This window comes from Panthera onca, chromosome A2 (genome assembly GCF_046562875.1).
Source record: "Panthera onca isolate mPanOnc1 chromosome A2, mPanOnc1 haplotype 2, whole genome shotgun sequence".
Classification (NCBI taxonomy): Eukaryota; Metazoa; Chordata; class Mammalia; order Carnivora; family Felidae; genus Panthera; species Panthera onca.
The window spans coordinates 78,420,905-78,442,038 of NC_138340.1; the positions used below are offsets into that span (position 1 = coordinate 78,420,905).

At 38.6% G+C, this 21,134-nt stretch overlaps 1 protein-coding gene across 1 annotated transcript in view; it reads left to right on the forward strand.

Moving 5' to 3' along the window:
- Positions 1 to 785: 785 nt before the first annotated feature.
- Positions 786 to 21,134, forward strand: part of NAMPT (nicotinamide phosphoribosyltransferase) — a 37,895-nt gene continuing 17,546 nt past the window's right edge. Inside the window, exons 1-4 of the mRNA XM_060632270.3 lie at positions 786 to 1,208; positions 16,093 to 16,249; positions 17,602 to 17,705; positions 19,861 to 19,989. Coding sequence (XP_060488253.1) covers positions 1,152 to 1,208; positions 16,093 to 16,249; positions 17,602 to 17,705; positions 19,861 to 19,989 — 447 coding nt within the window. The 5' untranslated portion in view covers positions 786 to 1,151. The remainder of the gene's footprint in view (positions 1,209 to 16,092; positions 16,250 to 17,601; positions 17,706 to 19,860; positions 19,990 to 21,134) is intronic.

Sequence of the window (21,134 nt, forward strand, 5' to 3'; positions counted from 1 at the left end):
TCACGTAAAAATGCAACCACGTATAGGAACTGCGCAAGTGGATGGTCTGTACTTAGATGAAGTCATCTGACGTCGTTTCCCTTGCTTCTTATTTGGAGGTTGCCAAACCATTTCCCAAGATTTAACGATTCTAACAATGATGAAAGTCAGTTTTGCACCGTGTCAAAATCTTGGCCCGTTGTCGTTTACTTCTGGGCACTATTAGATTCAATCAGGCCTTGTACTTTCATTAGATGTGAGGACTGAATTCAACCCCAGCCTTCCCGCGCAGGGTATTTTCTCTGGGAAAATATCAAAACATCATTCAAAGGATCAAAGAGCTCAGCCACACAGTCGGAGGAAAGCGGAGTCGATGTGGCAGAGTAAAGGGGCCCCTCAGACCTTATTCCTCACCGCAGATCTTCCGATTTTAAAGAGTGGGTTAGAAGGACCAGGAGGGACAAGAGGGATGGAGGCAAAAGGTTCGCTTTTCAATCCCAGCCGGAGACAAAGGTAAGTAACTGCACGGGGGGGGATGGGGAGAGCGGCAGAGGGAGGCTCCTCGGCCCCCAGCCGGGTGGCGTGACTTCTGGAGGACTCAGAAAACGGGCCAGGACTGGGTAGGACGGGAAGGTGTCACGCGGCGGGCGAACCGGCTAATCGCAGAAGGAGCGAGGCTGGGAATTACCCCTCCCCCGCCCCTCACCGTCCCGCCGGGAAATGAAACCGAAGCAGGAACACAGATCCGCGGCCGGGACTGCCCGGCAGCCTCCGGTTTCCCGGAGCCAGCGTGCGGGAAAAAGAGCGCGTGCCTCACGTCCTCTCCGCCCAGCCCCGCCCCCCCCCGCGCGTTGCGCACGCGCAGCCGCGCCCCGCCCCTCGCCTCTGCTCCGGGATGATGGGGCGGGGGCGGTGAGCCGAGGTGAGGAGTCGGTCGGAGTCCCTGGGCTGAGAGCTCGAGAGCTGCCTCCGCCACCACCCCCCGCCGCGTCACGGCTCCCGGGCCCGCCCTCCTGTGGCCCCTCCTCCCCACTCCGCTTCCCCCCTCTTCTCCCCCGCCCCTCCGGCCGAGCGGTGACTTAAGCAACGGAGCGCGGTGAAGCCCATTTTTCTCCTTCCTCGCCGCCGCGCTGGGCAGCTCGCGGCGCGTGGCCCGCACACTCCCGCCCGAGATGAATGCTGCGGCAGACGCCGATTTCAACATCCTCCTAGCTACTGACTCCTACAAGGTAGAGGTTCGGGGCGGGGGCAGGTGAAGGGGGAAGAGAGGGCGCGTTCGGGACGAGCGCGGGGCTGTGGGGCGGGGGGCGGCCGGTCTGGGGTCGTGGCGCTGCGCGAGCCCGAGGGAAGAAGCGGGCGAGTGGCGGCGGCCGGATGAGGCAGGTGAAGCTGGCGCCGCAGTGGGGAGGAGGTGGATGGAGGAGGGATGGAGGGATGGACGGCAGGAGGCGGGGCTTTGGGGTGCGTGGTTGGGGGGGGCGCGGCGAGGGGCTGAGGCGGGCCCCAGCCGGCGCCGCCCGCCTGCCCGCCGCTGGGCTCGGGGCTCGGGGCTCAGGCGGTTGTGGCGGGGTCGGGGCCCGGGAGGCTTGGGCATTACCGGCCGAGCGCACGCTTTCCCCAGGAGCTCGGCCTTTTGGCCTTGGCCGGGTCGGATTGGGCCGGCCTGGGCGAGGGCTCTGCCGAGGAGAGCGGGTCAGTTAGGTAACGGCTCCTGGGGCTCGGCCCTTGAGAAAGGGAGTGGGGTTTGAGAAGTGGGTTTTCCCCGCCAAGCTGAATCGAGTGCACTTCCCCGCCCTTGCTGAGCAGGTACGTCCCTTCCCGAGGAAGCGGTGGGCGAGGTGCTAGTAGGGGTGCTAGTAGGGGTGCCGCAGCAGCCAGCCACGTTCCTCTGCCTGTGGCCGGGGTGTGGAGGACACCTATCTGCCCTCGGGAAACATGCTGGATTCCCTCGTCCCACTCCACTGGGCTCCGTTTCAAACTTGTTTGCTCCTGGTGATCACTCGTGCTCCTTATCCCTGTTGTAAAGGCCGATCCCCTGCCCTTACTCCATTAGGGTCACTACAGGATTTCTGTGAAAAGGAATGTGAATCACGAGTTAAATGAACTGTAGTTTTAACCCTGGAGAACTTAGAGGAGTGGCACAACACAACATTGTGTTAATATGCCTATTGGACACTTCAGTGTATTGCTGCCCCATTAAGTTTGTTTGAAACCCACACAAATTAGTAAAGGAAAGAATGATTAAAGGAAAATGTGGCAAAGTTTTTCCCCCTAGTTTCCAAATTACATGAAGTAAACTGAACTATACTTTGCTAAAGCTTTGTTGGCCAACACACTTAAAAGATGAAATGTCAGGCCAGAAAACCCACTTGAACAAAATAAAGTTCAGTTTTTACTTGACAGTGTGGTGGTTTGAAATACAAAGGGAAAGCATATTTTTGGGTTTTGTTGTGAGGTTTTGCTTTTTGTTTCTTTCCTTTAATTGGACAAAGTATTTTGGAGAATCCCGTTTTACTTAAGTTCTGTTTTGTTCATTTCTTCCCAGGAGTTTAAGATTCTACTAACGATAATTTAGACGGGTAGTTACTTAAAACAGAGCCAAGTTTCCTTAACAAGTGGACTTTTAAATTGAATTTTAAAGTGGAAATCTACACCATTGTAAGGAGATCAAAGTATTATCAACTATGGTTTTCTAAGCCTTAAAACCTTCTCTTGTCTTAGGTCCTAGCATTTTGAGTATCTTCAGTAGTGATTTTAGAATGGTCTCATTCATAGTTTTCTCTTAATTAAATTTTTTCACCCAATTTTTTTCCTAACTAAGTCTTTAAAATGATTTCCAATTTTTATAATGTAATTTATGATTTGATTGAAAATGGGAAATAGTTGATGGGTCTAACTTTTAAAAACAAAATGAGTGTAAATTCCTTTAGTTCGTGGTTCCTCGAGCCATTATACATAAGGAATGTAAAATTGCCTTAACATCAGTTTTCTGGGATGCTTTTAATTAGAATGAATTACCATAAAGTTTTCTAATCTAGCAGGGCATACCTAATGCACTAGTAAAATTTGTATCTCTTTAATATCTTATTCCTGCCCGTTTTCAAATCAGACTGGTATATTTTATTCTCTAATATGAAGCCTATTTGTTTTTTATATGTTTTTAAGTTTTTATTTTAATTTCAGCTATTTAACATACAGTGTAGTATTCATTTCAGGTGTACAATATAGTGATTCCATCACCCAGTGCTCATCACCCAGTGCTCATCACAAGTGCCTTCCTTAATCCCCATCACCTATTTAACACATCCCCCCCGCCTACCTCCCCCTTGGTAACCATGTTTGTACTCCATAATTAAGAGTCTGTTTTTTGGTTTGTCTGTCTTTATTTTCTCCTTTGCTCATTTGTTTTGTTTCTTAAATTCCACATATGTGTGAAATCATGATATTTGTCTTTGACTAGTTCACTTAGCATTATACTCTCTAGTTCCATCCATGTCTTCACAAATGGCAATATTTCATTCTTTTTCATGGCTGAATAATCCATTGTGTGTGTGTGTATACACATATATACACATATATGTATGTATACATATATATGTACACACGCACACACACCACCTCTTCTTTATTCCTCAGTGGAGGAACAGTTGGGCTGCTTCCATATCTTGGCTATTGTAAATAATGCTGCTATAAATATAGGGGTGTATGTATCCCTTTGAATTAGTGTTTTTGTGTTTTGGGGGTAAGTACCCAGTAGTAAAATTACTGGATCGTAAGGTAGTTGTATTTTTAACTTTTTGAGGAATCTCCATACTGTTTTCCAGATTGGCTGCACCAGTTTGCATTTCTACCAACAATGCAAAAGTGTTCCTTTATCTCCACATCTTCGCCAACACCTGTTGTTTCTTGTGTTGTTGATTTTAGCCATGTTGACAGGTGAGAGGTGATATCTCATTGTAGTTTTGATTTGCATTTCCTTGATGGGGAATTGATGTTGAGGATCTTTTGATTTATCTTTTGGCCATCTGTATGTCTTTGTTGGAGAACTATCTGTTCATGTCTTTAGTCCATTTTTTAATTGGGTTATTTGTTTTGTGGGTGTTGAGTTGTAGAAGTTCTATATATATTTTGGATTCAAACCCTTTATTAGATACATCATTGTCAAATATATTCTCCCACTCAGTAGGTTGTCTCTTTTAGTTTTGTTGATGGTTTCCTTTGCTGTGCAGAAACTTTTTATTTAGACATAGTCTCAATAGTTTATTTCTGCTTTTGTTTCCCTTGCCTCAGGAGACATATCTAGAAAGAAGTTGCTACAGCCAAAGAAGTTACTGCCTGTGTTCTAGGATTTTTATGATTTCAGGTCTGACATTCAGGTCTTTAATACATTTTTAATTTATTTTGTGTATGGTGTAAGAAAGCAGTCCAGTTTCATTCTTTTGCTTGTAGCTGGCCAGTTTTCCCAACGCTCTTTGTTGAAGAGACTGTCTTTTTCCCATTGGATATTCTTTCCTGTTTTGTTGAAGATTAATTGATATGTAGTGGGTTTATTTCTGGGCTTTCTAATCAGTTCCATTGATCTGTGTATCTATTTTTGTGCCATACTGTTTTGATTACTACAGCTTTGTAATATATCTTAAAGTTCAGAGTTATGATGCCTCCAGCTTTGCTTTGCTTTTTCAAGATTGCTTTGGCTATTCGGGGTTTTTTGTGGTTCCATACAGATTTTAGAATTGTTCTACTTCTGTGAAAAATGCTGTTGGCATTTTGATAGAGATTGCATTAAATGTGTAAGTTGCTTTGGTTGTATAGACATTTTAACAATATTCTTCCAGTTTATGAGCATGAAATGTCTTTCCATTTCTTTGTGTTGTCTTCCATTTCTTTCATGAGTGTTTTACAGTTTTCAGAGTACAGGTCTTTCACCTCTTTGGTTAGATTTATTCCTAGGTGTCTTACTATTTTTGGTGCAAATGTAAATGGGATTGTCCTCTTAATTTCTCTTGCTGCTGCTGCAGTATTGGTGTATAAAAATGCAAGATTTCTGTACATTGATTTTGTATCCTGCAACTCTGCTGAATTCATTTATCAGTTCTAATAGTTTTTTGGTGGAATCTTTTGTGTTTTCTATATGTGGTGAGACCATGTCTTCTGCAAACAGTGAAAGTCTTACTACTTCCTTACCAGTTTGGAAGCCTTTTCTTTTAGTTGTCTGATTGCTGTGGCGGGAACTTCCAGTACTGTATTGAAAAAAAGAGGTGAGAGTGGACATCCTTGTCTTTTCCATGACCTTAGGTGAAAAGCTCTCCATTTTTCCCCATGCAGGATGATGTTAGCTATGGGTTTTTCACATATGGCATTTACTGCATTGAGGTGTATTCCCTCTAAACCTACTTTACTGAGGGATTTTATCATGAATGGATGTTGTACTTTGTCAGATGCTTTTTCTACATCTATGGAAATGATCATGTGGTTCTTATCCTTTCTCTTATTTGTGTGCTATATCACATTAATTGATTTGCGAATAATCAGCCACTCTTGCAGCCCAAGAATAAATCCTACATGATCGTAGTGAATAATTTTTTAATGTATTGTTGGATTTGGTTTGCTAGTAATTTGTTGAGAATTTTTCATCTGTGTTCATCAGAGATATTGGCCTGGAGTTAGTGGTGTCTTTATCTGGTTTGATATCAGAGTAATGCTGGCCTCATAGAATGAATTTGGATGTTTTCCTTCCTTTTCCATTTTTTGGAATAGTTTGAGAAGAATAGGTATTAATTCTTTTTTAAATGTTTGGTAGAGGGGCACCTGAGTTGCTCAGTTGGTTAAACGTCTGACTTCGGCTCAGGTCATGATCTCACAGTTCGTGAGTTCGAGCCCCACATTGGGTTCTGTGCTGACAGTCAGAGCCTGGAGCCTTCCTCAGTTCTGTGTCTCCCTCTCTTCTGCCCCTCCCCTGCGTGCCCTCTGTCCCTGTCTTTCTCAAAATTAATAAACATTAAAAAATTTTTAAAAATATTTGGTAGAATTTGCCTGGGAAGCTGTCTGGTCCTGGCCTGTTGTTTGTTTGGAGTTTTTTGATTAGTGACTCAATTTTTTTGCTAGCAATAAGTCTGTTCCAGTTTTCTGTTCCAGTTTTGGTAGCTTATACGTTTTTAGGAATTTATCCATTTCTTCTAGGCTGTCCAATTTATTGGTATATCGTTTTTCATAATATTCTCATAATTGTATTTCTGTGGTGTTGGTTGTTATTTCTTCTCTCTCATTTGTGATTTTATTTATTTGAGTCCTTTCTCTTTTTTCTTGATGAGTCTGGCTAGAGGTTTATCAATTTTGTTGAGTTTTTCAAAGAATTAGCTCCTGATTTCATTGCTCTATTCTATTGCTTTTTTTAGTTTCTATGTCATTTGTTTCTGCTGTAATATTTATTATATCCTTCCTTATGCTGGTTTGGGGTTTTGTTTGTTCTTTTTCTAGCCTCTTTAGGTGTAAGGTTAGGTTGTTCATTTGAGACTTTTATTGCTTTTTGAGATTGTCCTGTATTGCTTTAAACTTCCCTCTTAGAATCGTTTTTGGTTGCATTCCAAAGGTTTTGAACGATTGTGTTTTCATTTGTTTCTGTGTACTTTGCAATCTATTCTTTTATTTCCTGATTTACGCATTCATTGCTTTTTAACCTCCCTTGCCATCTTTCCAGATTTTTTCTTGTGGTTGACTTCTGGTTTCCTAGCATTGTGGTCAGAAAAGACGCATAGTGTGTCTTTGATCTTGAATTTGTTGAGGCTTGTTTTCTGGGCTAACATGTGATCTATTCTGGAGAATGTTCTGCGTGCAATTGAAAGGAATGTGTATTCTGTTTTAGGATGGAATGTTATGAATGTATCTGCTAAATCCATCTGTTCATTCAAAGCCATTGTTTCTTTATTGATTTCCTCTTTAGGTCATCTGTCCGTTGATGTAAGTAGGGTGTGTTAAAGTCCCTTATTATTATTGTATTCTTATCAATTAATTCCTTTATGTTTGTTATTAACTGTTTTATGTATTTGGTGTTCCTATGTTAGAGGCATAAATATTTACAATCGTTATATCTTCTTGTTGGATTGTCCCCTTTTTTATTATATAGCATCCTTTGTCTCTTGTTACAGTTTTTGTTTTACATTTATTTTTGAGAGACAGAGAACGCACAAGTGGGGGAGGGGCAGAGAGCGATGGAGATGCAGAATCCAAAGCAGGCTCCAGGCTCTGAACAAGCTGCCAGAACAGAGCCCAATGTGGGGCTCAAACCCACGAACCACGAGACCAGAACCTGAGCCGAGTTGGACACTCAACCAACTGAGCCACCCAGGAGCCCCACAGTTTTTGTTTTGAAGTCTACTTCGTTCGATAAAAAGTATTGCTATTCCAGCTTTCGTTTGACATTATTTGCATGGTAGATGTTTCTTCATCCCCTCACTTTCAATCTGCCAGTGTTTTTAGATCTAAAAGGAGTCTCTTGCAGACAGTATGTAGAAGGATCTTGTTTTTTATCTATTCTGTCACCCTATATCTTTCGACTGGAGTGTTTAATCCGCTTACATTCAAAGTAATTATTATAAGATATGTATTCACTGCCATTATTTTTTTGTGATTGTTTCTGACGATGTCTCTGATTCATTCTTGTCTTTCTCTCATGGTTTTCTGGTTTTCTTTAATATATTTGGATTTTTTTCTCTTTGTTGCATGTTTATTAGTGGTTTTATATATGTGCTTACCATTAGGTTTGTATGTAACCTCTTTGGCATATAGTAGTCTATATTAAGTTGATGGGCGTTGGAAGTTTGAACCCATTCTTTACTCCTCTCCTTCCCACATTTTAAATATACGTTGTCATATTTTGCATCCTTTTATTTTGTTCCTTGACTGATTTTTTACAGAAATACCCATTTTTACTGATTTTCTGTTTCCTACCTTTATACTATCCCTTCTGGTCTCTGTTCTGCTCAGAGACTCCCCTTTAATATTTCTTTCAGGGCTTGTTTGGTAGTCATGAACTCCTTTAGCCTTTGTCTGGGAAACACATGATCTCTCTTTCTATTCTGAATGAAAGCCTTGCTAGATAGAGTATTCTTGGCTGCAGATTTTTCCCATATAGCACTTTGGAACTAACATGCCACTACCTTCTGACTTGGAAAGTTTCTTCTGAAAGATCCACTGATAGCTGTATGGGGTTTCCCTTGTATGTTACTGCCTTCTTTTGTCTTGTTCCTTTAAACATTGTTTCTTTATTTTGCCACTTTAATTACTATATGTTTTGGCGTGGATCTGCTTTTGTTGATTTTTTTTGGAGGGTCCTCTGTGTCTCCTGGATCTGGATATCTGTTTCCTTCTCCAGGTTAGGTAAGTTTTCAACTATTGTTTCTTCAAATACATTTTTCATCCCCATTTCCTCTCTCTTCTGGGATTCCTATAATATGAATGTTACTATGCTTGATGGAGTCATTGAGTTCTCTAAGTCTATTCTCGTTTTGCGTAATTCTTTTTTCTCAGCTTGATTACTTTCCATTGCTCTGTCTTCTAGATTATTAGTTTGTTTATGTTCTTCCAGGCTGTTGCTCATTCCATCAAGTGTGTTTCTCATTTCATTTACTTAGCCCTTTATCCCTTCTAAGTTATTCGTTATTTCTGTGTTAATGGTCTCACTGATGCCTTCCACTCTTTTCTCAAGTCCAGTGAATGTTTTCATGATCATTACTTTAAATTCTCTGACATGTTACATATATCTGTTTCACTTAGATCTCTGCCCATGGCCTTTTCCTGTTTTTCATTTGGAACAAGTTCCAAAATGTCTTCTCATTTTGTCTTAGTCTCTTTGCCTGCTTCTCTGTGTTAGGAAACTTAGCTACGTCTCCTGTTCTTGAGGGTAATGGCCTTATAAAGAAGAGGTCCGATAGTGCTCTATTGTGTAGTGTCCCCTGTTCCCCAGGGCCTGGCACTTCTGGGAATGTCTCCAATGTGTGCTGCATGTGCTCACCTGTTGTGTCCTTTAGGCCAGTCATCTATAGAGGTTCTCTTTGTCTGCCATGGGCAGTATTTGGTCCCTAGCCTGAATGTGGTGCATTTTAACTAGGTGTGCTCTGTTCTGTTTGTGAAGTGAGACATGTCACTATCACCAGTAGAACTGAGGCCCTGCAAATCTCCCATCTCAGGAAGTGCCATGTGCTCAGGGTTTGGCCCTCTTCTGGGCGAGGGGGCCCAAAGTGCTAGGACTGAGGCAAATGTGAATGGGAGGGGCAATTCCACCCAAGTGCACAGTGGCAGGGGGTCGTGGGGGCTTGGTGTAAGCAAGTTAGGTAGGGAGTGTGGGTGTTGCACTGGTTCCCACAGGTGGCCCTGTGCTTATGCTGAAGGGCAAGGGGAGTGAAATGGCTTCTGCCAGGGCCTTTGTTCCCAGAGGAATCTATCTATGAATGCTGCCTCTCTGGGACATGGTCCAAGATGAGCAGATAACCTCCCCACTGTGTGCCCTGGCTGTTTTGCAGATCACTGTTTTTTCACACTGTATGTTCATGGGCTGTTTGCCTGCCTTTTCTATAGGAGCAGGGCAGTGCCCTCAGCTGTATCCCGGCCAAGCCTCCTGACCTTTAAAACTCCAGGCTTTAAGCCCTGCTGATTACAAAAACTCACAAAATTTGGCTCCTCTCACTTTCCAAGCCAAGTGCTATGGGGATTCATATTCCTCCGTGCTCCCTTGTGTGTTTGTCTGTCTGTAGCCCTTCTCGCTTCCACCATAGCGGCCACGATCTGTTTCTCCCAAACCACGTCTCCATACTTCTGCCTTCTTTTTTGTGGCCTCTTCTCTACCTTTAGTTGTGGGATTTGTTCTCCCGCCTTCAGGTAAATTTCTAGGGTATTTAGTATGATTTGATAATTATCTAATTGTTTTGGGACAAGGAAAGCCTAGGGTCCTCTTATTCTGTTGTCTTCCAAACTGGTCTAATATGAAATCTTTTTACTAAGATTTTTAATATCCCCCCAAAAAATATCCCTTAAGAGCATTTAGTCAGGTTGATATGTTTTATACCAATGGTTTACAACAGCACAATAAAATACATTGTGTATTCCATACTAATATTTTTAAATTTTATTTGCCTTATTAGTGGTCTTTATAGGCTATATCCCATTTTTACCTTTTTATCTTCTTAGATGAAAAGAGACAAATCAGAATCTTGATGTTAGAAGCAATGAAATTTTTATTTGGCAATTAAATGAAACTATTAGATATCCTTATCAGCACTTACAAAGTACTGGCTAGTTACAGTAGTGAACCTAGTGGTTTTAGACATGTTGATGGATAAGAGAATAACATTGATTTCTTTCTAAAACTGAAGAAAGAATAGTTGGTCGTCTGAGGACCATAAAAAGGTATTTTGCAAGTAGTACGATAGTGCTTAAGCACATGACAACACAGGTGCTTTGTTTGTCCTTGTATCCTCTCCAGAGGGTTCATTTCTATAATCACATACTATATCATACATAATAAGGAACTGAGGAAACAGGTAAATGTGGTTGTTTTTCCATTTTCATCCTGGGTTCCTGTTTAATCATTTCAAAATGGCATAAAGCACAATTATCTACTGGGTTGTATTTACATTGTGCTAGGCCAGGTAAGGAAGGGTGCATTGAGGGGTGTTAGTCACTGCGGTGCTTAAAAGGCATTTGGAAATTTTCGTGAAGGAGACAGGTCAGGTTTCTGTTTGGGGGTGGAGGGTTCCCCACCTATCTCTGGGGTAGCCAATGATTAGTTTACAAATAACTGGCTCATTAAAAGATGCATTTCTGTTCCTTGTTCCTTTTCCTTCTGTGTGGATAATGTTTGTAACAATCTACAGCAGAGAATAGTTTCATTATTTCTGAACATTTATCCTGTTAGATAAAAATGGAAGATGTTGTCAATTAAGTTTAAAAAATATATATAGTGTATAACAGTAATCTCTAAGCAATTTACACATCACCCATTGTTATGAAATGTGTATTAAAGCATATCACCCATTGTTATGAATTGTGCTGTCCAGCGTGGGTTGCTTCTCAAAAGGTCATTTGTAAACTGGTTATCTAGAACTCAGCCCATTTTCATCAATTCATTTAATAAATATTGGAGATCTCCTAGGTATTTAAAAGACAAAAGATGTCTCTTAAAATTCAGAATGGGTGAAAATTGTTTTTAGAGAAGTTACAGAAGATTATATAATTTATGATGATGAGGCACCCAGGGTGGCTTTTGTAAAACAGATTTTGCTGTCTCATTAATGGCGAATAACAAACCTTAAAGGTTTGGGCTTTTTGGAAAAAGAGTTGGGGATAGATGAGAATCCTCTCACTGGCAATTTTGTCCTGGCTGGGACTTTAGCAACCCAGTGTCTTTCTCTGACATGTCCCCATTTTTCATAGTTGCTTCTCTTTCATTGCTTCTGATCGGGCAGCTAAGTTATGTCACAGCGGCTCTCCTGGCAGCCTAATCTTTGTAAGGAGTGGAGGACTGTTGCAGTTTCTATGTCAAATTACCTGTGCATTCTTACAATGCAGTTTCCAGTAAGGTTTATACTATAAATTATAGGAAAAGCCCAGGCAATAGAAATAAAATCTTGTATGTAAGTTATGAATATAGTTCAGAGGAAGATTAACTTAGATCAGTAAAGTTTTATAAGATTTTGCAAAACAAAGATACCAGAAGCTGGTGTCCTCTTTGTCAGTTGATTAAATCTTTTTCAAGGGTGCAGCCAAAAAAGTACAAATTATCAAACGCTCTGTGCCAAAGAGGTTTAAGGGAAGGGGTAGTGTGATTATAACTGATTTGACAATTTCCTCTCTCCCCCGAAATGTAATCCAAATATTTTTAAGCCATACTTTTGAAGTTGTTATCGCTTCAAAAGCCAAATAGGAAAGAATTATTTTCTGTGGCAACAGAAGTATTTCCAGGACTTGAAAAATTTTTAAAAATGTTGAAAAGAAGATTGATTGATTGATTGATTGATTTTTGCTATTTTAAGCACAGTAGCATTGAAGAGACATAAAGTTTTAGCCATTCATCGTAAGGCTGAGTGGATCGTCTTCTGAGTGCCCTTACAAATTTTGGAGATAGTAGAACTTATTCTGTGGCATTATACATGTTACCCCATGTGCTCTTATATACACGTGGTATTGTTAAAATGTTGGCTTATGATAATTATTTAGCTGTTAAAATTATAACTGGTAAAGTAGGTTAGTAGTGATTGCCTTTGGACATGTGATCCCATTATGAGAGGAAAGCTCTTGAAAAGACACCAAATAGACTTTATGGAAAATCTGGAGAAGCTCAGGAAAAAGTTAAGAGTCTGCTCTCACAGAAAGATTCTATGCAACTTAAATATTTCTCATATTTCTCTTTAAATGTCATACTTGGGACAAGGATATTTACCCTAGGGATTATAATTTTTAGAAGCTTTTCACGAAGTAAATCACTCACATGACTGTGAAATTAGGTTCTGTTAAAAGAACTGCATTTTCTTGTGTGCCTGTGTTCTTTACCACACATGTATTTATGTACTGGTAGTGCTCTATTAGCTGTAGGAAAATCATGCTAGTTTAGGAAGCATTTTTAGGAATAAGGTTTGCTGGGGATATTATGAGAAATTAGCTATTCTCATCTTATAAAAAATGCTGTTTACCGTAGAACCATTTTTCCTATTGATAGAAGCTAAAGTAGTGCTAAGAAAACCAACGTGATTTAAGAGCTTCTTTTGTGTAGTTTAATTTTGAATACTGTGAGACTTTGTTAGCATTACATGACATATTTAAAACAGCTCTAATCCATTCCTTCCACAGCCTTTCCCATCTCCGTAAACGGCACCCTTATTCACCCAGTTGCTCAAGCCAAAAATGTAGGAAACAGTGCTAATCCCTCCCCCTTATTATACCCCACATCTAGTGTTTTAGCCTAATTCTCCTTTACCTCCAGATGAGCCACTGCTCTCACCTAAGCTAGTCTTTGGTGTAGTAATCTTTTACCTGATGGTCCTGCTTCCTCTTTGGTCACCTTGTAATCCATTATCCACCTCACTGTCCAGCTGATCCTTATAAAATATGAATCAGATCATATTCATTCCAGCTTAAAACATCCAGTGGCTTTCTATTGCACTTGATGTAAAATTCAAGCTCCTCGTGGTTGTCTGTAAGCCTTACATGATCGTGTCTCTGCATCTCTCTGACCTTACCATGTATGTACTTCCTCCTTCTCTGCACCTCTAAGAACCAGCCATGCTGGCCTTCATCGTGTCCTGTCCCTTACGTCAGTGTGTCTTCTGTCTCCTTGTTGTGTAGGTCACATGTCACCATCTCGGAGAAGCCTTCCTGGCCCCCTATTTACAGCAGTCTCTCAGGCCCCCTCTGGCCTATCATTTTCTTTTAAGTTTCCAAACCTCCCTCTGTATCTGAAATTATGGTGTTTTTATATTGGTTTTCTCTGACCTTTCAGCCCTCATTAGCCCTTTGAGAATAGAAACTGTCTCAGTCCATTTTATTTCCCCATCCTCAGAATCTGAAACAGTGCCTGATATATAGTGGACACAGGATATATATTTGTGAATGAACTATTTATAAAATAACAATTAATTAATTTGATTTTCTGCTGTATCATCTTATTTTCTGAAGGTTCCCAGGTTCAGAGAGACCTTAGCAGAAAGTAAAATGAAGAGGATAGTAAACCTACCAGAACTAGAATCATTGTAAATCATCTTTTGGCTGTATTTGTAGAACAGTATTTACTAAGAAGCTCGGTTTAAAAATTTCCCCGATTTAAACAATGGTATAAGCCAATACAAATATATCTAACTATACTATTTTTTTTATAAATGTATTGGGTGTTCATTGGTAGGTGGTTAATGGTAAATTAGATTTCATGGTTAATTACCTGAGAATTAGCTGCTTTAACAGTTCAGTTCTTAAACCTAGAGAACTGCAGAACAGTTCTCTAAAGCTGTCCAAAGAAGATGTTTTTTTAACGTTTGTTTATTTTTAGAGAGAGAAAGAGCAAGTGTGCACAAGCAGGGGAGGGACAGAGAGAGGGAAAGAGAATCCCAAACAGTCTCCATGCTGTTAGCATGGAGTCCAATGCAGGGCTCGATCTCACTAACCCGTGAGATCATGACCTGAGCCAAAATCAAGAATCAGACACTTAAATGACTGAACCATGCAGGTGCCCCTGTGCTAAGGTTTTAAGTACCATAATTAAAAAACATGGCAGAAGTAAAGCTTTAAAATTATAAACATGTTCAGTTATTGGCCAGAACTGGGACTCTATTTGTCTGATCGAAAAATTTTAGTATACTTTTAGACCAAAGAGGAGAGTTAAATGCTTTAGGGACATTTCCATTCAGCTTTTAACTGTTTGGTCTACTCAGAAGATTCATTTACCTTCTCATACTTTTAAATTTGATGTAGAAAAAGTAAATTTATAAAGATGTACCTTTGAGTATCTGAACTGTAAAAGGTCAGGCTAACTACTGAGAGTCACAACTATGAATCTGGCTTTTATAAACTTGCATGATGTGATCCAGACCTTCCTTCAATTTTTACTTCATCATAGTTGACTTTTCTACCTCACTGCTTATTCCCACTAAAGGAGTTAAGAGTTATTTAGATTGTAAACTGGGCATTTTCATTTTTATGTACTTCTTGGGTATGTTTTTAGATAGTGTTCTCTTTTTCTAATCAGTTGAAATAGGGTATCGTTCATACGTATATAAATGTTGTTTTTGCATTTTAGTGAATCAGCTTGAAGATTTAACTGCTTTGGGTTTGGCTTTAGCTATTTCACTGAGCTGCTACTTCAGCCTCCAGTGGTATCAGTCTCCAGGTTCTAACCTTGAAAAAAAACCCTGGTGTAGTACTTCTAGGTTTAAAATTGACCACCCAGTTGCCTTCAAGCAGTGTACGGGTGCTGTTTTCATAGAGTGACAAGTTGCTTCTGTTGGAGCAGAAACATTTATTAAACATTTGTGATCTTTTTTTCTTTTGCTCTCTATATAGAGTATGTTCATCTTAGAATTTTTGTGCTAAGCTACAAAGGTTAAAGCCAAGTTTCATTGGGATTAAGATTGTGCAACCAAACAAGGAAAGCATTGGTTTCCCTTAAACTGAGGATCAGAGCTAACCAGGAACCATGGTTCATGTCACAGTGGTCATTCATGAAACTTGTGCTGCAAAGATTATTCCACCATGACCTACCTTACCACCCTGTACCTTAAGTTTTAGGACATGACCATTCCTAATGTTACAACAGAGCAAATACACATTATTCTCCCAGTTATTTTCTATAGGTAAAATGTTTTAACCACATTAAAATATTTTTAAAAAAATCCAACTATAATGAACTCACTTTTTTTCTTAAAACAAAGATTAATTTTCAACAATGACTCTTACCCATATTTACGGAAAAATTTATAATACTCATTTTTACGCTCCTAAGGATTTGATGTTGCATTGGATAGACTTATTTCCCAATTTGGTGGTAATTGGAGAACAAGTAGTATTATGTATGAAACAAGATATGTTTTCTCCTGCTGTTGCTTTCATCCAGGTTCCATGTGTTATTGTGAAGATCAGAGTCATTCTCCCTACCTGGCTGTACAGATGAGTCATGGGAAGCATTGCCTATTGACTTCTCAAACATACCACATTTAGATAGTAACAGTACCACCCTCTTCCAGTATGTTCTTTTATATCCTGGTTATGCCCCTGCCAGGCAGCTACGTCTCTCTTCCCCTGAAGGAAGACCATTCCCCAAGATCAAATGAGATAACTTTCTTCAAACTTTATTTTCAAGTGCCTGTCCAGCTTAGAAGCCTCCTACTTCCTTAAGTTCATTTGATTTGTTTATAAAAGTTAATACTCTCCTGTGGTTTTCAAAGTAAGATAGTGAACATTAAAAGTATCCTAATAAGTATGATACTTATTTTTTATTCTTTACAGCCAGGAAAAGAAGCTGATGAATAGCAAATAAGTTTAGTTTCTTTGGTTTTAAATAATTTCAAGCCCTTTCAGTCATGATTTCTATTCTGTTCGAATGTTTTCTAACTCAAGTATTGCTTTCCCCTTTAGGTTACTCACTATAAACAGTACCCACCCAATACCAGCAAAGTTTATTCCTACTTTGAATGCCGTGAAAAGAAGACAGAAAACTCAAAAATAAAGAAGGTGAAATACGAGGAAACAGTATTTTATGGGTTGCAGTACATTCTTAATAAGTACTTAAAAGGTATTATTTTTCCTAGTACATTTCAAACACTGCTTTTATGTAAGCTCTTTATAATTTTTCTCCTATATTGTTATATTCTTAATTTAAAGGAACTCATTGAACAGTTTAATTTTGATATTTACTAAATTATTTTGACTATTCTAGGTTTTTTTTTTGAATTGTAAAAAATGTGTTAATTTGAACACATAAATCTTATAATTTGGTATATGTGATTGGTTCTAAATATGAGAAAGGTTTTCTGAAACTAATAAACTTGGGAATAAGTTTAGAAAAGTCAGTAATTTTCTGAGGCTAATCTGGTATGTTAATAGATTTTAAGTCCTTAATTCACAGTAGAGGATTCATTATTGACCTGGGAACTCATTTTGAATCATGGTAGCAATTAGAATATTTTTATCATAGTCATTTTTATCTTAAAGGCCTATTTTTCAGAACTACCTGATGCTGCGGCCTTAGTCTCAAATGTATTTTAAAATGGAAAACCCCCAAAATAATTTCTGTGCAGTTTTATTTGAAAGTCCATTTCTAGTTTGTTTTATAATGGTATTTCAAGGACGGTGGGGGGGGAACAGTTCCCAAAAGTTTTATACATTTTGGAAAATTTCATCTCTGACCTTTTGAAATAAAAATAATCTCAGAATTGAATACAGATTAAGTTGAATTTTACACAGATAAAAACTGAAAATTTTCCATAATCTTGACAAATTTTTAAGACTGATGTCACACTTCAATTTTACAGCTTAAAAACTTGATACAACATGACATTATTAATTATACCTAAAATATACTGACTACCTATTACAGGCCAGCATTATGCTAAGTGCTTCCTGTGTCTTAACTCAGTCCTCACAATCCTGTGAGTGGGTACTCTACTATTACCCTAATTTTACAGCTAAAGATAACTAAAAGTGTACTTGAGGAGCAAAAACTTAAACTTAGTAATTGTGAAAATTATTGGATTATCACCCCTGAAGACATCCTTTATGAATAAAGCAAAAATATTCACCTGGAAAATTATCTGTATCAAATTTCAAGAGTATTTAAATTAATAGTGAGAGAAAAAACACATCTTAGAAGTTAACTTATTCCTGGGATTAAGAAAAAAAATACTCTGTGTAATAGTTGCTTCTGCACACCTGTTTTTCAAACTGGAAATTAACATAGGGTGAGTGATCAGAAGTTCAGATTCCATTTCTGGCTCTGCTGTTGACTCTGGGTGATCATTTAATCTCTCAGTTCTTGTTTTTTTTATCCACAGAATGGTGAAATAGGTAGAGACATGAATCCTACCACAGCTCAGCAATTCATAGAATGCCTTTAGAAATGTAAACAGGAAACGTTTGTCCTTTTAGGTAAGGTTGTGACCAAAGAGAAGATCCAGGAAGCCAAAGAGGTGTACAGAGAGCATTTCCAGGATGATGTCTTTAATGAAAAGGGATGGAACTACATTCTTGAGGTAAAAAATGTTTTTAACGTTTTGCTCTACTTTGGTTTTTCTTTCAGTTCAAAATTTCTTACAAAGGAATTTGAATAGAAGACTGTTCTATAATTACAACTTTTTTCTGTCTGGCCCAAATTTAAGAGCTATTTTAGACATTCTTGGGAAAAGTTAAGGGTAACATTTAAATATTTTTTTATGGTGGCAAATAATTAGTATATAGAATCTATAGCAGGTCTCAGTAATTTGTTGTAATATAAACAAATGATAATTTAAACTTTTTTTTTTTTTTTTAACATTTATTTATTTTTGAGACAGAGAGAGACAGAGCATGAACGGGGGAGGGTCAGAGAGAGGGAGACACAGAATCTGAAACAGGCTCCAGGCTCTGAGCTGTCAGCACAGAGCCCGACGCGGGGCTCGAACTCACGGACTGCGAGATCATGACCTGAGCTGAAGTCGGCCGCTTAACCGACTGAGCCACCCAGGCGCCCCTAAACAAATGATAATTTAGATAGTGTTTTTCAGAAAGGTGATTTCCTCTTTGAAAATATTAGGAAGGGGCATCATTATTTGGCAATTTTGAAATTTTGGTCTATTTTCTTGGCTGTAGCTTATCTAAGGCAATAGATGCAGTGAGTCTATCATTACCCAGTACTTCTAGGAAATTTCCCTTACTGAATAATTGGAATGGTTTGGTGTAGATCCATAAAGTTGGCTTTCATTCTTTATTGTACTATGATATTAATACCTAGCATGTTTGGATCAGTTACTTAATTTTGAGCATCCAAAGATACGGGAATTGAGTTAGAAGAGTTGAATGGTGGTGATTATTATGAAGATAGGTTGGGAATGGGATCTTTAGGCATCTTGGCGCGTTAAGTGTTAATTCATTTATATCTTAAAAACAAATGTTTTTCCATTGTAGACTATCATCAACAAAATAATTACAAATACTTTAACTTTCAGGCCTATGTTGTCATACTGAGTTTTACTATTTTTTACTTATGGGTCTTTGAAGAAGTCAAGTAAGCACTCTGTGGTATAATTTCCCCGTATCTTAAGTAAGGTCAGTAAAATCTGGGGGCTAATTCCTGCACTTACCCTATTTGGTTTGTTGGGAAGAGAATAGGAATAGATAAGTGTTAGGCTATATATAATTCCCAGTAGCCAGGGTGATAAATCTTTTGATTTTTTATGTTCAGAGAATCGCAGGGATCTAACCTAGAGATGGTCTTATCTAACCCTGTTGGAAGAATAGTCTGAGACGAGAAATGTTGAATGACTTGCCCACAGTCTGAGTCCAGATTGTTGAGTCCGAGCTGGGATTTCTAAGGCAGTATTCTTTCTGCTGTATCGTGAGACTTCCAGTGCTTCTCATTAAACAGACTTTTCTTTTATCTATTTACCTGTCCCAAATCACATAAAAACTACTAGGATTTCTGAAATAATTTGCCTTCCTAGCCAAAATGTAGCCACAGCCCTTACCTTTAAAAGAAGGGAGGTGTAATTAAATATCTGATCACATAGTCTGTAGCAAATATGTTGCAGCCTAGTTTTGGAGAGAATTGTTGTACTTGGATATTCATTGCCAAAGCTCTAGAAAGTATACTTAATGATTGGTCTATCCACTCTACGAAAACAGAATAAAGGGAAAACCTGCTTAAGGTTCTTGTACTGTCAGGGACCTCTCTCTCTTTTTTTTCCTTTTTTTGTTTGACATTATTTTGTTCGTGTTGCTCTTTAATAGTAGTCCCTTATTTTATCTTTTAGTATTTAGCTTTTGTTTTACAAAAATGGCGACTAGAAGAAAGAGTGTTCTTGGAAAATTTTTGGAATATGTTGGAATAAACTCTTCTTTTTTTTTGAAATCTTGAGAAAAAACAACTTTTTTGTTTTGACCAGTTTGAGATTATCTCTGTCTTCTGGTAGAAATGTTCTTAGCAGAAGTACTTGGACTACATAAAATGTAAAAATTAATGTCGGTGTCTAAACTGTTAAATCATCTTAGCTAATTTTAAGAGAATGAGGATATTACTAGCAATATAATAACATGTACAATTGCAGTTTCTGTGACAGTAAGTTTAGCTTCTGTAAAATATGAAGAACCTATTAAAGCAGGTATCTGATTATCATTTGCTGAATGAATAATTTCATTATTGTCTTTTACCAGAAATATGATGGGCATCTTCCAATAGAAATAAAAGCTGTTCCTGAGGGCTATGTCATTCCCCGAGGAAATGTTCTCTTCACAGTGGAAAACACAGATCCAGAGTGTTACTGGCTTACAAATTGGATCGAGGTGAATTGTTTTGTTTTGTTTTTAATTTTTATTTAACATTAATTGACAGATACCATATGTTTTCACTCTTATGTGGATCCTGAGAAACTTAACAGAAACCCATGGGGGAGGGGAAGAAAAAAAAAAAAGGAGGTTAGAGTGGGAGAGAGCCAAAGCATAAGAGACTCTTAAAAACTGAGAACAAACTGAGGGTTGATGGGGGGTGGGAGGGGGGGAGGGTGGGTGATAGGCATTGAGGAGGGCATCTTTTGGGATGAACACTGGGTGTTGTATGGAAACCAATTTGACAATAAACTTCACATATTGAAAAAAAAAACATTAATTGAAGATGTAAAAACCATTCAACTGGGATTCTAGTTTTAAAATTGCTGCTGATAAAGCTGTGTAATCTACAATTTACTAAATCTTTCCAGGCCTTAGTTTCCTCATTTAAAAAATGACAGTTGAACTAAATAATCTTTAAGGTTCCTTCCAGCAAAATCTAACATTCTAAGACTTTATCTGTGTGAAATTATTAAGAACTAGTACCGGTAAGGCTCAGTTGGCTTCCGTCTCGTTTGTTGCAATCTGAAATCTATGTTGTCATAGAAAAAACTGAGAAAAACAGCACAGGTATATTTTTAGTAATTTAAGATATTTTGTGGATATTCTGTTCTAATTATACAAAGGGAATTTTGTTCAGATTTTTAACAGCTTTCTTCATTATCTAATCAGTTTAGAGCTGAGGCTTTACTACCTGATATGTCTCATCTAAACACACTCAACACTTGCTGATCATTAAGTCCAAAAAGGAGGATACATAATAGACTCTGAGTTTATATTGCAAGGCTTTTTATTTGTTTTCCTTTCATTTGGACCCAAGCAGTCCTGTCTTCACGTGCTCATAGTTTTGATATTATTTACATATGTAACCTAGTTAGCTTCTCAACAGTTCGATTTAGATTTTATCTATTAGAGGAAATATTCTAGAAAGTGACTATAGAAATACCACTTTTCTATCTGAGAGGTGTTTTTTACTTAGTGCTTAGAACGGATTCTTTATCTTAATTAGTTTATTAAGCTCATTTGTTGTATTGTAAAATAATACATTTGAGGTTATTTATAAGGACTAGAAAATTTAGGGGAATTAAGAGGTCCAAGAATGT